Below are 14045 nucleotides of genomic sequence, written 5' to 3'. Positions count from 1 at the left end.
ATCATCATTTAATTCTTTTTATTCCCAGATCACCCTTGTCTTCAACCTCCTGCCTTTCCTCTGCTACTAGCCTCTTCAGCTTCTTGTTTGAACCATCCAAAGACTAAGAACCACCCCCCCCCCTCCTTCCTAGAGAAAAAATCACCCCACCAACCACCAGGGTGCATTCCTTCTACCACCACTCTTAAGTCAAAGAATTCGCCATCAAATATCACAGCAGCAAAGAAACTGGAACAAGATGAATTTCCTTCACATCAATTAAAATCCACGCACAAACTAAGTTCTTCCACTCAATGGTTCTTGAATCTACAAACCTGAACTTCATGCGTACGTCCTCAACATCTCTAAATGTTTGGAAGCACCAAGCATGTATAGGAATTTTTTTTTGAGAAAAGCTAACCAAGATTCATTGATAAAAAAGAGGTACATGGGAAGATGTACAAAGCAGGGGAAGAACCCCTATAAATTACAAAGGAGGAAGCTTGTCACTATAAAGTTACTGTATGATTGTATTCCCTTGGAATCCAAACTAACTTTACATTTAGGCAGTCCAAATAGTCACTGGCCTCTTCAAGATAGTGACTTAATCTCCAAGGCCCTCCCTCCTTGTCTCTTAAGAACATCTTTGGCATTCCCATGTACCTCTTTTTTTGAGAAAAGTCACTATAGGAATGCCAAAGACGTTTATCCAGACAAAGATCGACAACCCCATGTTCCTCAGTGATCCAACTAGGGGGTTCCATCTCCCCAACATTAAATCTGGAAAACTAATTTTGTTCACGATCAGGGATGTCAAGAGCTTATTTCTCACTGCTGAAGGTGAAAAGAAAGAACCCTGCGTTAAGTCTCCTCAGCAATTATCTAACAGCTGGTTCAGAATTAACAAAAACTTCCTCTAGAATTAACAAAACACCCAACCAGCAATTATCTAACAGCTTTAAGTCTACCAAAACTTCCTCCAGTCGAGCTAACGAGAACCTCTTTCATTCTAACCTAGAAACAGAGCATCCTCTATTTCTAGCTTGGGTAATCCAGGGTTCTGGAATGGGGGGCGCTCTGAGAAATGAGATTGGAGAAGCTGTTCTGCTCTACCTGGGTCTGTTCGGATTCAGAGATTCTGTTAGGGCAGAGTTATTAGCTGCTGTACGAGGGGTGGTGCATTACAATTGGGGGTAGAGCAGCTAACCATTGAAGGGGATTCAAAGGTGGGGCGGGTTGGTTGAAAAACCCGAAGGATACTATATGGTGCTACAAAAATGAAATTAAGAAATTCAATTGGCTGATATATTAGCCAAGCAAGGGGTAAACAGGGAAGCACTGTTTTGGGCCCATCTGTGATTCTTTCAATTTATTCCTAGCTAATTTGTAACTTGTAAGCTATAGGGAGAGGCTGCAGCTCGCACCTTTCCATGGGATGTCGCATGAAATTACAATTCTAAATCAGGTTCTGAATTAATAAAATTTCACTATTACTTAACAAAACAAAAGGAGACTTGCTGGAAGTTGCACCCTCATCTCTTTCCAGCTCAATTCAAGAACAAGACTGGGAATGCAAATGTAGCAGCAATAACTGAAGGTGACAAGAGATCAACTATGAAGCAGTTAGCAACGACGAAAGCAGAGGTTGGGAAGTATTGTCAGCTAATAAATCACTTGGAGACTGCAACGACAGCTTCCAAAATTATTTATAGAATATAAATTTGTCAACTCTTCATTGTGAGTCATGTCAACTTTCAAAGCATTGTACCTGTTATTCCTTATGTAATAAAAGATTTCAATTTCCTTTTAGCGTTATGCATTTTTCTTGAAATGGGTGGTTACAGATATTTTATAATACTTGTGGATGATTTTTCCAACTAATCATGGATTTATTTGCTTTATGAGGTTCCTAAAGTTGTGCAACAGTTTCATGAGTTTATCCTTGGTTTTGTTCCATGGTTTCATGAGTTTATACCAACACACTTATTTGTGAACTACATTAAAAGAAAATTACACTTTTATGACTTAACTTCCCTATTCCTTCTAGCCAGAAGGCAAAATATAACAGCCCCTATTATAGTGTACTTTGTTTAGTATTACTATCCAAAAGCTAAGATCCAGTTTTCTCAATTGAAAGAAAATAACCAAATATCAGACAAGGTGATTCAAGGCAGATAACTAAGGCAGTATAAAACATACTTATTTGTGAACTACATTAAAAGACAAATACACTTTGCTGCTACTCATCCCAAACCAATCAGATATTACCAAATACTAATCAGTGACCAGAACTTAGCAATTACCAGTTACAGTAAACCTCCTGGAGAATTAAACTTAGCAATTACCAAAAAAAATGAATAATAAAAAAGAGATAATGAATTTGTTCTAGAATTTAAAATAACCCAAGACCTGCAACAATTTGCCTTCACATTGAAATTGTGAAAATACCATTATATCTCAAAAATAAGTAGATCTAAGTTTATTGACCAAAAAAAAAAAGTAGATCTAAGTTTAATTTCACAAATTGTTTGAGAAATGAATGAAAGAATTGGGCATGCTGTGTTTTTCCAGTGTCTGTCATAGTAAACAATAATAACACTTCTTTTAAGGTTAAGATCATCAAGATGGGCTTAAGTTCAAATGAGATCCTTTTACACCCTTCTGATAACATGAACAAACCAATAATGGATCACGGAATAACCTGAGGCGATTTAGCCGTCTTGAACTTATAGAAAGAGTCCCCAATGACTGAAACAAGGATATTATAACACTTGTATGATATCTCAGATTGCTTAACATCTCAGCTCGTCCTAAAGTTGATGAATCAGGTCTGAGATTGCCAGCAAAGAAGGGCTCAATAATCAGAACTACAGCTACTGTTGCACCAAGATACTTCAACAGGAAATCTTGAATCATGCCAAACCACCAATGGTCATGAAGAACACGCTTCATGTGCCTAACAAGAGTCTTGAACTTCTGTTGAATATGAGATTCTTCCCTATTCTCTCCTCCATAAAATGCTATGCTCTCTGCATGTGTCCTCAACCGTGAATGAAGTTGTCGATACTCACCTTCCAGTTGCTGCTCTTTGGACATAAGTTTTCCAAATGCAGGAGAGAAATTTCCAATCATAGCTCCTGCCCCTGTTACATAAGCCTGAACAGGAAAGAGAGCATGATACCAAACTAAAATGTCATATGGGTGCAATAAAAAATTACTAAATTATCAAAAAAAATTTATAATAATAAAAGAAAAAAAATGAACCCAGCATCCTAAAGTGAGAAAATGGATCTAAACATCTAAGCAATAAGAATTACTGGATTCATGGAGGAATAAGTACCAGTATCCAGAAAACATATTTTGAGCTTGCATAAGAACACAGACGCCAAGTATAGAGCAAGCCATCAGTAACTGCTATAAGATCCTCTTGTATGAGGTCACTCAACTCTGAACAGAACCTTGGTATATCACTTGCTATTCGCTGTTCAGGATTTGTAATTCGACCATCAACATGTGAAATTTTGTAGTACGCCATATTCTGAAATACAAAGACAAACTATAAGCTATTTATCAAGAACCAACCATAAAACATTTCAGACTATTTAACACAAAATTATGGATGGTGCCATATCTCAACTTATTTAGCAATGTCCTACAGAATTGAGAAATAAAAAGAAAATTAATAGACAAAACAACCCAGTTGTGGTCCATATCAAAGTGAGAGACCTTTTCATCCAGAAAACTCAGTGGATCTGGGAAAGAATCCTGTATAAAAAATTCAAATTAGGGGACAAAGTTTAGATAAATGGGGTGCAAATAATTGATGTTGGGAAAGAAAGCCCATGAAGAATTAACATGCACAGTGCTTAGAAAAAGATTGGGTGCTTTTCTTGCAAAGTGATGTTCAAATCAAGGAATTTTTTGTATCAATAACAAGATGAGTAGCGTTTTTTTGTATCAATATGCAACTAGCTTTTGTATATTCAGTTCCTTGGTCTTTCCTATACCATCCAGTACAGCATAGACCTCAGGACAAGCAGAAGAACAAGCAGGAACAGAATATCCCACCTCCATCCAGTTGTTCAGCAACATACCCGTAGAAACATCATCAAATAGGTCCAAAGGTTTTAACCAATGCACCACCCTAACTGTTATTACTTCAATAATACCTTCTTTATTTCTTTCACTTTCAGAAAATGTTCTAGAGTTCCTTTAATCCCATAGAGCCCAGCAAATAGCAGCCCTCACACACCTCCGCATAATCCTTCCCCTTTTCTTTGGCCACCTGAGGAAAGAAGAGCTAAACAAGCTTTGAATATCTTTGCAGCGGAATCCACCTGCAACTAAATAGAGAAAGATACTAGTCCCAAATACCAGCAGCAAAGGGGAAAGAAATTAATAAGTGGTAAGAGCTTTAACCATTAGACTTGCAAAGAACGCACCAATTTGGAGACAAGCACGAAAAAAGCCTTTTTCTTTGGAGTAAGTCACAAGTATTACATCTCTCCAAGAAGGCTTCCCAACAAAAAGCTCAAATCCTTGGAGGAATCAGCTCACCCAAAACCTCCATCAGCCCTACTTTTAGAGACCATTTCCCAATTCACCTTGTGATCCTTCCTCTCCTCCCCTAGTTCCCACAAGAAGTCCCTCATCAACTTTTCCAAAACGCTACTTATCTTAACCAGGATCCTAAAAACTAATAAGTAATACACTGGCAAGCTAGCCAATGTAGGTGATCCTGCCTACTATTCCTAATCAAGGTGATTCTGCCACCCAGAGATAAGTAATTCTTCTTCCAAAAGGCTAATTTCTTAGTGAACCTATAAATTACAAGGCACCAAAACCTACCTTTCCTCGGATTATCCCCTAGAGGCATCCCCAAATAATTCATAGGCCATTGAGACACCACACATCCCAAAGCTTCAGACCTCTCCATTATAGCTCTCTCCTCCATATTGATCCCCACCACAAAGCACTTCTCAAAATTCACCTTCATCTTTAACATTTTTTCAAACAATTGAATCACCAACTTCATATTTCTGGCCCACCTCACATCCTCCCCTTCACAAAATAGAATTGTATCATCAGCAAACTACAAGTGGGTGATAGGAATATTATCTTTTCCAACACTCCACCCCCTCACAAGACTTCTAGAATCTACTCTCTCAATTAACCTCCCCAAAACTTCTACAATCAAGGTAAAAAGGAAAGGAGAGAGGGGGTCCCCTTGTCTAACTCCCCTAATAACTAGGAAGTGATCCATTATAGTTCCATTCATCAAGATGGAATAATGTGAAGTCTCAATACAACCCAAAATCCATTTACACCATTTCTCCCCAAAGCCAAAACAATCCATCACGTGCATTAAAAAAGATCAACCATGTCATAAGCCTTTTATAAGTTCAACTTGCACATAATCCCTTTTTTTCTTGTTCTCCTCAGACTTCCACACACTCATTGGCAATTAAAATTTGATCCACAATTTGTTTGTTTCCCACAAATGCCCTTGATTCTATAATATTAAATCCAGAAGCACCTCTCTAAATCTTTTAGACATGACCTTAGCAATAATTTTATACAGACTATTAACCAAACTAATAGGCCTACAGACTCTTGGGTGACTTGCTCCAACTTTCTTTGGGACCAAAACAATAAAAGTTGAGTTCAGCCCCGGAATTATCGCCCCCTTCTAGAAAAATTCATTGAAAATTTTAATGATATCCTGCTTTAGTATCTCCCAACAGTCTTGGTAAAAAGCCAATAGTAAATCCATCCAGTCCTGGAGCTTTCAAGCCACTTCTTAGTCTCCTCAGACAATTTTGGCCAATCCAAACCTTCTATCCAGATTCTCTGGTTTAAGGGCCTTCTAAATATAGACTTAAAGTGCTCCACAAAGGCCCTAGAAATCTCATCTTGCCAAGTAATAGACACCCCATCATCCTCCAACTTAGAAATCAAACTTTTTATCCTCCAACAGCAATCATTTCACTTTTTGTTAGGTTTACCATTAGGCCTGATACTATCTCAAACCAGAACAGAAGATGTTTCAGGTTAATGATTTGGTCCTCTAAAGCACTGCAGAAAAAGAGTGTGACATCTGCATATTGCAGAATGGGAATTTTTGTGCCATTAGTTCTCACTTCAAAACCCTCCAACATCTCTAGCTCTGCATCCCTATCAACCATTTTACCAAGACCTTCCATTACTAATAGAAATAGCAGCGGTGACAAGGGATCCCCTTACCTCAAACCTCTCAAACAGTTCAAGTTACCTCTTGCTGAACCATTAATTAGGACAGAGAATCTCGGGGTAGTTATGCAGACTTTCATCCAACTTCTCCACTTAGAGCCAAAGTGCATTCTCATCAACAAATAATCCAAAAAGGCACAGTTGACATGGTCATAAGCCTTTCTGTATGTCTATTTTACAGACCAGCCCACTCCTCCCACTTCTTGAATCAATCAACTCATTGGCTATGAGAACAACATCGTGAATATGCTTGTTATTAACAAAGGCACCTTGATACTTAGAGATTAGTGTATCCATCACCTCTTAGTCTGGTACCCAGAATTTTGGCCAAAATTTTGTAAACACTGCTGATCAAACTGATTGGCCTAAAATCCTTCAGTTCAGCTCCTCCACTCTTCTTAGGAATTAAGGCTATAAAAGGTGCGCTCAAACTTCTTTCCAGAGAAGTGGACACGTGAAACTCCTCCAGCACCTTCATCAAGTCAGCTTTAATTAACTCCCAAAATTTATTAAAGAATAGCATCGTAAAACCATCCATACCCGGAAGGATTTCTCTAAGTCCGAGGCTTGCTGCTCTGTGAGAAAGCTGAACACCAAAGCCATCCAGTTTTGGTCTTCGTTTGCAAGGTTCACTGAAAAGATCTTTGAAGAAACTAACAGATGAGTTTGCTATGTCTTTTTCTTGTTCCACAGTTTGCCCACCAACTTCCAGCTTCTTTACCTAGTTAACTCCTCTTCTTGCATTAGCTACTTTGTGAAAGAAAGCTGTGTTCTTATCACCAGCTTTCAGCCACGTAGGTCTTGATCTTTGTCTCCATTTTACTTCATTCTGGTACGTTAGAGAGTCAAAAACTTTCTTTACTGCACTCCTTTTTCTTTTTTCCTCCTCACCCAATACCTTTCCTTCTTCCTCTGCATCAATATCAGCTATTACTTTCAAACATTCTTTTGTTTTTTCCTCATCCAATCTTGCCCTTTCCTGCTGCCAGGATTTAAATTTTCTTTTCAGTCATTGCAGTTTTTTAAAAAATATATGGTTTGCTGAACCTGTGAAAGAAGCTTCAGCCCACCACTGCTGAACAATTGTTGCCAGCTCTTCTGATTCCAGCCGACATTGCTCCAGTCTGAAAGGTTGATGATTCTTTTTTAGCCCCCCTGTATCTAATAGGAGAGGAACATGATCAGAAACTGCTCTTGGTAAGGCTTCCTGACTATAATTGGGGAAAGCTTCTTCCCTTTCAGAAGAAATCAGAAACCTGTCCAATCTGACTAGAGAATATTCTTCCTGGTTATTAGTCCAAGTATACTTTGCTCCGGAAAGCGGTAAATTTATCAGACCCCATCTCTGAATGAACTCCAAAAAGTTTCATGCTCCTGCTACTTCTATGACAGCCTTTTTTGTCTTCTGGACATACAGTGGCATTGAAATCTCCCCCTAACACCTAAGGTCCTTCCCAAATCTCTCTGACACGATCTAATTCTTCCCACAATTCTTCCTTCAAACTAGAATCTACTGCCCACACACCCGTCACTGTAAACAGCATATTGTTTGCCTCCCAAACAAATTTCGCAGAAATAGAAAAAGCCCCAACTTGCTTATCTATCAACTTGAAAGAACTATAGTTCCAGATTAGTGCAACCCCTCCAGCAGTGTTAACTGCTGGGATTTCAATCCAATCACAAGGTTCAAAACCCCAAATACTTGTCACCACTTTGAAGGAGTTTAGTTTCCTGAAGAAAAGGAAAATCAGGTTTCCATTCCTTTAAAAAAACCCCAATTACTAATCTTCTTCTGCCTGAACCGAGGCCTCGGACATACCACAAAATTAATTTTAGTTTTTCCATATGCTAGTTTCTTGGAGATTTATTGCTTCTCTCGCACTTCCAGCACAGTCATTTAAACCCCAAGCAAGCTTCAGTAACTCTTTCGATTGTCTCCTATTTTTCTTCCCCTTTTCCATCAAAAATCTGTTTTCAATGACCACCAGTAAGGCTTTTGTTTCTTCTTCAAGCCCTTTGAAAGAGACCCCCAAAAACACCCCAAAATCGAGAAACTTATACATGACCCAATTGGAAATTTCATTATCATCTAAATACCTCAGATTTACCTGTTGTGGCTGTGTCCGCTGAGGTTTATTGTCTGGCAGAACTACTGCTAAAGGTTCTGGCACTGTCTGCAATTGGGCTTGCGCCAAGGGAGGAAAATCTTCCTTCTTGCCAAAGTCAGAAGTTACTGCAACGTATAATGTCAGCCCCCCTGCCTTTCTGTTCCCGTCGAAGAGCTTGTAACTGAAACTTCTAGGTGTCTTACCTTTTCCATATTAGCCGACAATGGTGCAGCTTCCTTGGGTGAACCCGGTGAAAGAGTTGCCACAGCTTCTACTTCCTTTCCTCCTAACCCACTCTCTTTTGGAGGCTGTGAACGAGCCCTTAATCCGTCTCTCGAGTGACCTGAGAGAGAAAACTCTTCCTCGACTTGATACTCTTCCTACCTCTCACTATCCCATTAGTCGTCTTCGCTCCAAATATCAAGGTAGCTTGATCGTTCTCCTCCGATTGAAGCTTCGAACACGGAAGAAGAGGAGGTCGAATCTTCAAACAGGGCTTTGCCATTGTCTTTGCCCTCTACCTGCTGATACTTGAAACTAGGGTGTTTATCCTTAACAGGGCTTTGGATGCGTAATGTGCCCGGATCCCTATGGGCTTGATGTGATTCTTTTCTCTTTTTAAGAAAGAAAGTCGGGGGCCTTTAAGGCCCACAAACAACTCTTTTGTTCGTTTTTTAAGGCAGCCCACCACCGTCTCAACTAATTTGTCCACTACTTCCACATCATCCAAGTCCAGCTAAGAGAAATTTGAAATTTGAAAAATCCCAACCTCCCGCCTCCCTTTGTCGGATACAATTTCACCCTAGCCATTCAATTTCTTTTGAAATATACATTTCTGAATTCGTCTTCTACCTTTCCTCCTTTTGACTAGCTCCCATCCCCCTTCATCCTCACTTCTAGTGATCGAGGTTAACTCTTGCACGTCATCCTTTTGGTCATTAGAAGTAGCCCCCATGTCCCGCTCCTTCTTTGAAGCCTCCACCAAAGGTCTATCTAACGTCCTCTTCACTAGTCTAACCTACTAACAACTTTTGTATTAGGTCAAGACCTATTGGGACCGCTGCTTTGAAGTCTGATGGGGTTTTCATTTATTCTCGCTTTTATCTCTAGTCGGATGGTCACTTCAAACATCTCCTTCCCAACTACCGCATTTACCGTCCGATGGGGTTTTCATTTTTAATCTGATGCATTCAAAAGACTCTCTATAAGCTCTAGAGTCATCTAATTCCAAAAAACCTCCGCAAAGATCTCCTATTTTTTGGACGACTTCAATACTCCACAATTATAGTGGCAATCCGAAGATCCTTACCCAAATGTAACCCCCAATGTCTTCCTCCTTCTGCCAAGTTCCGATAGACTCTATCCAAGGTTCTAAATGGAGCAGGGCTCCTTTACAGCACCTCGCACCGGTGTTAAGTATTTTCCGAGCATCTTCCTTTGAGGGCAGGAAGAACAGCCACTTTTCACCATCAAGGCACCTCACATCAACCCCCTACGGACACTTCCACACTTTGGATGTCCAGACTTGGACTTCGTCCACCTCAAAACCCTTTCAATCGAAGGTTCCTATCAAACAAGTTTGTAGGAAGCTCAATCTCTCCTTTACGCTCTTGTTGTCTACTTCCAAAAAGATAGAGTTGCGATTTGCCTTCACGCAAATTCCTCCACTTGTCATCCACTGAAGAAAGATCCGAAAATCCCCCTTGCCTCTACGTAAGCCTCGGCTTCCGAAAACCTCGAGACCTCCGAAAGTTGTTAGGACGTCTATGGGGTCTCCGGTTGCCATTGGTCAAAATTGTCTTCTATCATCGGTCGCAAGCACCGACGAAAGAGGGCGTTGGTTGTTGTTGATCGACGGCCATGTCGACAACCATGTCGAATGTGTAGTTGAAGCTTAACCCCACTAGAAGAAGTTTGGTTTAATTCATTTTGTTATCCTTAAAAAAGTATAATCAGAAATACTATCTTTGAAAACAGTATGTATAGACATCCAACTTTTCAAAACCTCTATTGCCAAGTTAATGACCTCGGCTTCAGAAGAAGATTTTTTTTTCAAAAATCCTATTGTTCCTTTCTCGACCACACAGCCCACAGCATTGCCAAAGGGATGGAATTCCAAAGCATAACTTTCCTTTTTTAGATAGTCCCTAAATATGTCATTCCTCTAACAGAGCTCTAACTAAGGCTGGCATACACCACTTGTGCCTTCTTTTTCAAAAACCTAATTCTATCTAATTCCTCAGGATAAACTTCCCAGTGAAAGAGATTTGGAGTAAGCCTATTCCACCTAAGATTCAAGCTTTCTATTGGGAAATTTCCTTGGAAAGATAAATACTTGTGATATGTTGCGAGAGAAGAATGGATGATTTTTGCCTAACTCCTCATACATGCTTTCTATGCAAGGCTGGTGGTGAAACCTTATCCAATTTATTAATCTCCTACTCTTTTGTGCATTGTACCCACAAGTCATTCCGTTCATTGTTTGGTTGCTAATGGGATCCCCCACAAGACATGGTTGGTATTTTCAATCCTAATTTCTTGAGGCAACAAAAGAAAAGAGGAAGGATACTGTGGAGAGCAGTAAAGGCAGCAGTGGTTTGGGTAGTATAGGAAGAGAGAAATGGGAGAATCTTCAATGGGAAAAGTAGATCAATGGAGGAGGTAATAGACAACATAAAGATAAAGGTTGCGCATTGGGTAAAAACGATAAAAAGCTTTCAGGTCTTCTCTATGAGTGAAATAATAAGAACTTGGATGGAGGTGGCACGTTCTTCTAGAAATGATAAGGATGGATTAGAAACCTCTAGAAGGTAACAAAGTAAAACTAACTTTGATGGAAGCTCGATGGGCAATCCGGGATTGGCAAGTATAGGAGGTGTCTTCAAAAACTCTTAAAGCAGGGTAATGGCCTTATATTCAAGGCCTATTACAAAACTCTTTGAAAGCTGAATCGATGGCATTGTTGGAAGGACTTCAACTAGCAAAGCTAATTATCTGATGGGCAAGATGTAACAGTCATATTTTCTGATCAAAAAAAAAGATGTAACAGTCATATTTTCTGATCAAAAAAAAAGATGTAACAGTCATATTTTCTGATCAATAAAAAAATATGTAACAGTCATATTTCTTGGAATCTTAGACTTTCTTTTAGGAAAGTGGGAGGTATTGTTAAGGACCTAAATGTTGAAGTCAACTGGGTGAGGAGTGCAAATGGCATAGCTGATTCCCTTGCTAAGCAAGGGGTCATGAGAGAAAGGGAAAAAAAGGTATCTAAAATATGTCTAGGAATATAGAGTTTCAGGCCTTGATGAGGGGCAAACTTTAGACTATCATTCATCTTATATGTTAAGATTCCCAAAACTCTGAATAATGAATACGGTGTGAATTATCAGGAGAAGAAAGACATTTTTCCTCCATTATCAAGTTGTTCACTTGTTTTTTTTTTCGACAAGTAAAATTCCATTCAAAAGAAAAAAAAGTCTGAGTAGGTTTTAAGACAACACCTAACAACAAAAACAAGTAGAAGACTAAACATCCTTAATCATTCATAATACAATTTTGCAATCCCACCACCTCCCATAAACTTCCCCCTAGGCCTCTCTCTTGACCTTTGAAAATTCAAGCAACATCAAAACCCAGTCAGCAACAGATTTGCCATCAGCCACGACCAACTTGTCCAGCTTCCATAACTTGTCTTCAAAACATCTTCAATTCCTTTCCTAGTATTCCAGCAAACGGAAAATCGAAGACAGCTCCAACTTATTCTGGCCATCTTACCTCCTCTAATTCCTGGCCATGAGGACTGCAGGTATGAACTTTCTCACCAAACTCCTTACTAACACCCTCCTTCCGTTTCTAAGACTCCCACCATTCCAGGATAACAGTCCCGTTTCAGTCTCAACCTCCACTATCCCTCCTATCTTTTTCTTCAAACAGCCCCTTCGCTCTTCTTCTACCAAATCATCTTCCCTCTCTTCTTCCACTCCACACCCCCTCCCCTAAGACTTTTTTTTTCTTCTCTTCTGCTACTTTCAAACTGCTCAATTGCCCTTCTAACCACTCTCACCACTCCCAAAAAAAATAAATAAATAAACCAAGAGATTTACCCACCTCCACCTGTCTCTCCACTAGCTTCTCAATGTCCACCCTTTCTCCCCTAAACCTCTCATTTGAAACCTCCTCCCCCTCAAGGCCCTCAACTGCCTCAACCCCCCCTCCTTTACCCCATCCCCCAAGACCTCTTGCTCTCACACTTCCCCTTATCAGCCCCATCTTCATGATTTCCTTGATAATTTATTCTTCTTTTTTCTGCTGTAAACTCTTCTTTGCTATCCACAACTTTATTCCAAGTTAGTAAGCTTTCTTTTTCTTATGTTTCTCCTTTCACCCTTCTCTTCAGCTCTGATTCCCTCCTCCCTTATCTTATTGACTTCTTCCAATGTCTTTGAAGAGAACAAGGAATTCAAACTCAACTCAGCATTCAGACAGGGAATGATCTCTAATGATCTTGAACCAGTCACAAACTTTTTCGTTCTTCTTGCCGTCACTGTAAAGTTCACTAGACTAGCACTGCCTCTCTCCCTATCTTTAGTTTCTGCAGTCCTTGAGACTCTTCTCCCACTATCAATAACAGGTTTTGGACACTGGACCGCAGTCAGCAACACAATCTGGATCAAAGAGATGCCTTCCTGTTCTTGGTTAAAACTGTAGAGTTGAGCAACCACTTCCTCTTCAAGCACCAACTTTCTTTTCAGTTAACGGTCATCCGTGTGTAAGTTGGTCTCCTCATATTGATTTGCTTCACTGCGATCCAACAACGCAATCTTCCTTCCTCAAATCTCACAACCACGCAGAGACATCCATCCATTGAGCTCTCAGACCTGATTTTTACTTTCTGTCTCTCTCGCTTCTCCAACCGATCAGCCCCAACCTTTCTTTCCCAAAAATACCCCTTAACACCCACAACCACTTGTGTCAGTTTGCTTTTTTAAACTCCTTACTAATTTCTTGAAGTAGTGGTGCCCCACACCTAATTTCCTTTGTGTGAAAACCTCCTACCATTTGTATTTTATCTGCCCCCACTCTAATTTCACCCAACCCTTGATCTTCTATCTTCTTAAAACTCTCCTCCTCCACGTGGACATCTCCCACCCATCCACTTGAACTCATGATTTCCACACATCCAACTCTTACTTTCTCCCCTGCCACTTCATCCTTTTTCTTCTTCCTCTTCACCCACAACCCAACTCTTCAGCTCCCAATCTTCCTCTGTCTCCTCCAATACCCTGCTACCTGAGGCCTCTGCACCTCTGTCTCCTCCCTCCTCTCCCTTATCTCCTTCCTCTTCTACATTCTTCTGCTCTTCCATCAAACCCTCCTCCCCCGCTCTTAAGAACGTTCCGTCATCCCCTTCGAATATTACTCCCAGGCCATAGCTTTCACCTGCAAACTTAAGAACCACCTATATGTGATAAAACATAAAAGTGGCATCCTCAACCTCAATCAAGATTCTCGCCATGTCCAGTTTTTCCCAGGGCCTATTTTTGTCACCATACTTCAAGAATCTTCTGCACCAGTTGCCTATCTCTTCAAACGTTAGAATACTCCATGCGTGTAAAGGTATGCTGATCACCCCAATCCACACTGCCCATCTCCATCTACCTTCAGACACTTCTCCTGCCACCGGGAGCCACCAGTCAAGTTGCAGAT

The 14045-nt window shown here is 40.2% G+C and overlaps 1 protein-coding gene across 12 annotated transcripts in view; it reads right to left on the bottom strand.

Moving 5' to 3' along the window:
* Positions 1-14045, bottom strand: part of ABCD1 (peroxisomal ABC transporter 1) — a 76484-nt gene that overhangs the window by 52767 nt on the left and 9672 nt on the right. For 7 of the 12 annotated variants that reach the window (XM_088903535.1, XM_088903539.1, XM_088903536.1 and 4 more), the window contains exons 6-7: positions 3320-3517; positions 2681-3135 (exon numbers count right to left, since the gene is read on the bottom strand). In XM_088903535.1, the coding sequence (XP_088759661.1) occupies positions 2681-3135; positions 3320-3517 (653 nt within the window). Of the gene's footprint in view, positions 1-2680; positions 3136-3319; positions 3518-3705; positions 3745-14045 lie in introns of all 12 variants that reach the window. The other 5 variants (XR_016085602.1, XM_088903531.1, XM_088903532.1 and 2 more) reach the window with 1 other exon arrangement.

The sequence above is a fragment of the Nelumbo nucifera genome, chromosome 4 (genome assembly GCF_055504915.1).
Source record: "Nelumbo nucifera cultivar China Antique chromosome 4, China Antique-T2T, whole genome shotgun sequence".
NCBI lineage: Eukaryota > Viridiplantae > Streptophyta > Magnoliopsida > Proteales > Nelumbonaceae > Nelumbo > Nelumbo nucifera.
The sequence above is the reverse complement of the archived record's forward strand: the minus strand, read 5'-3'. Positions and strand labels throughout refer to the sequence as shown.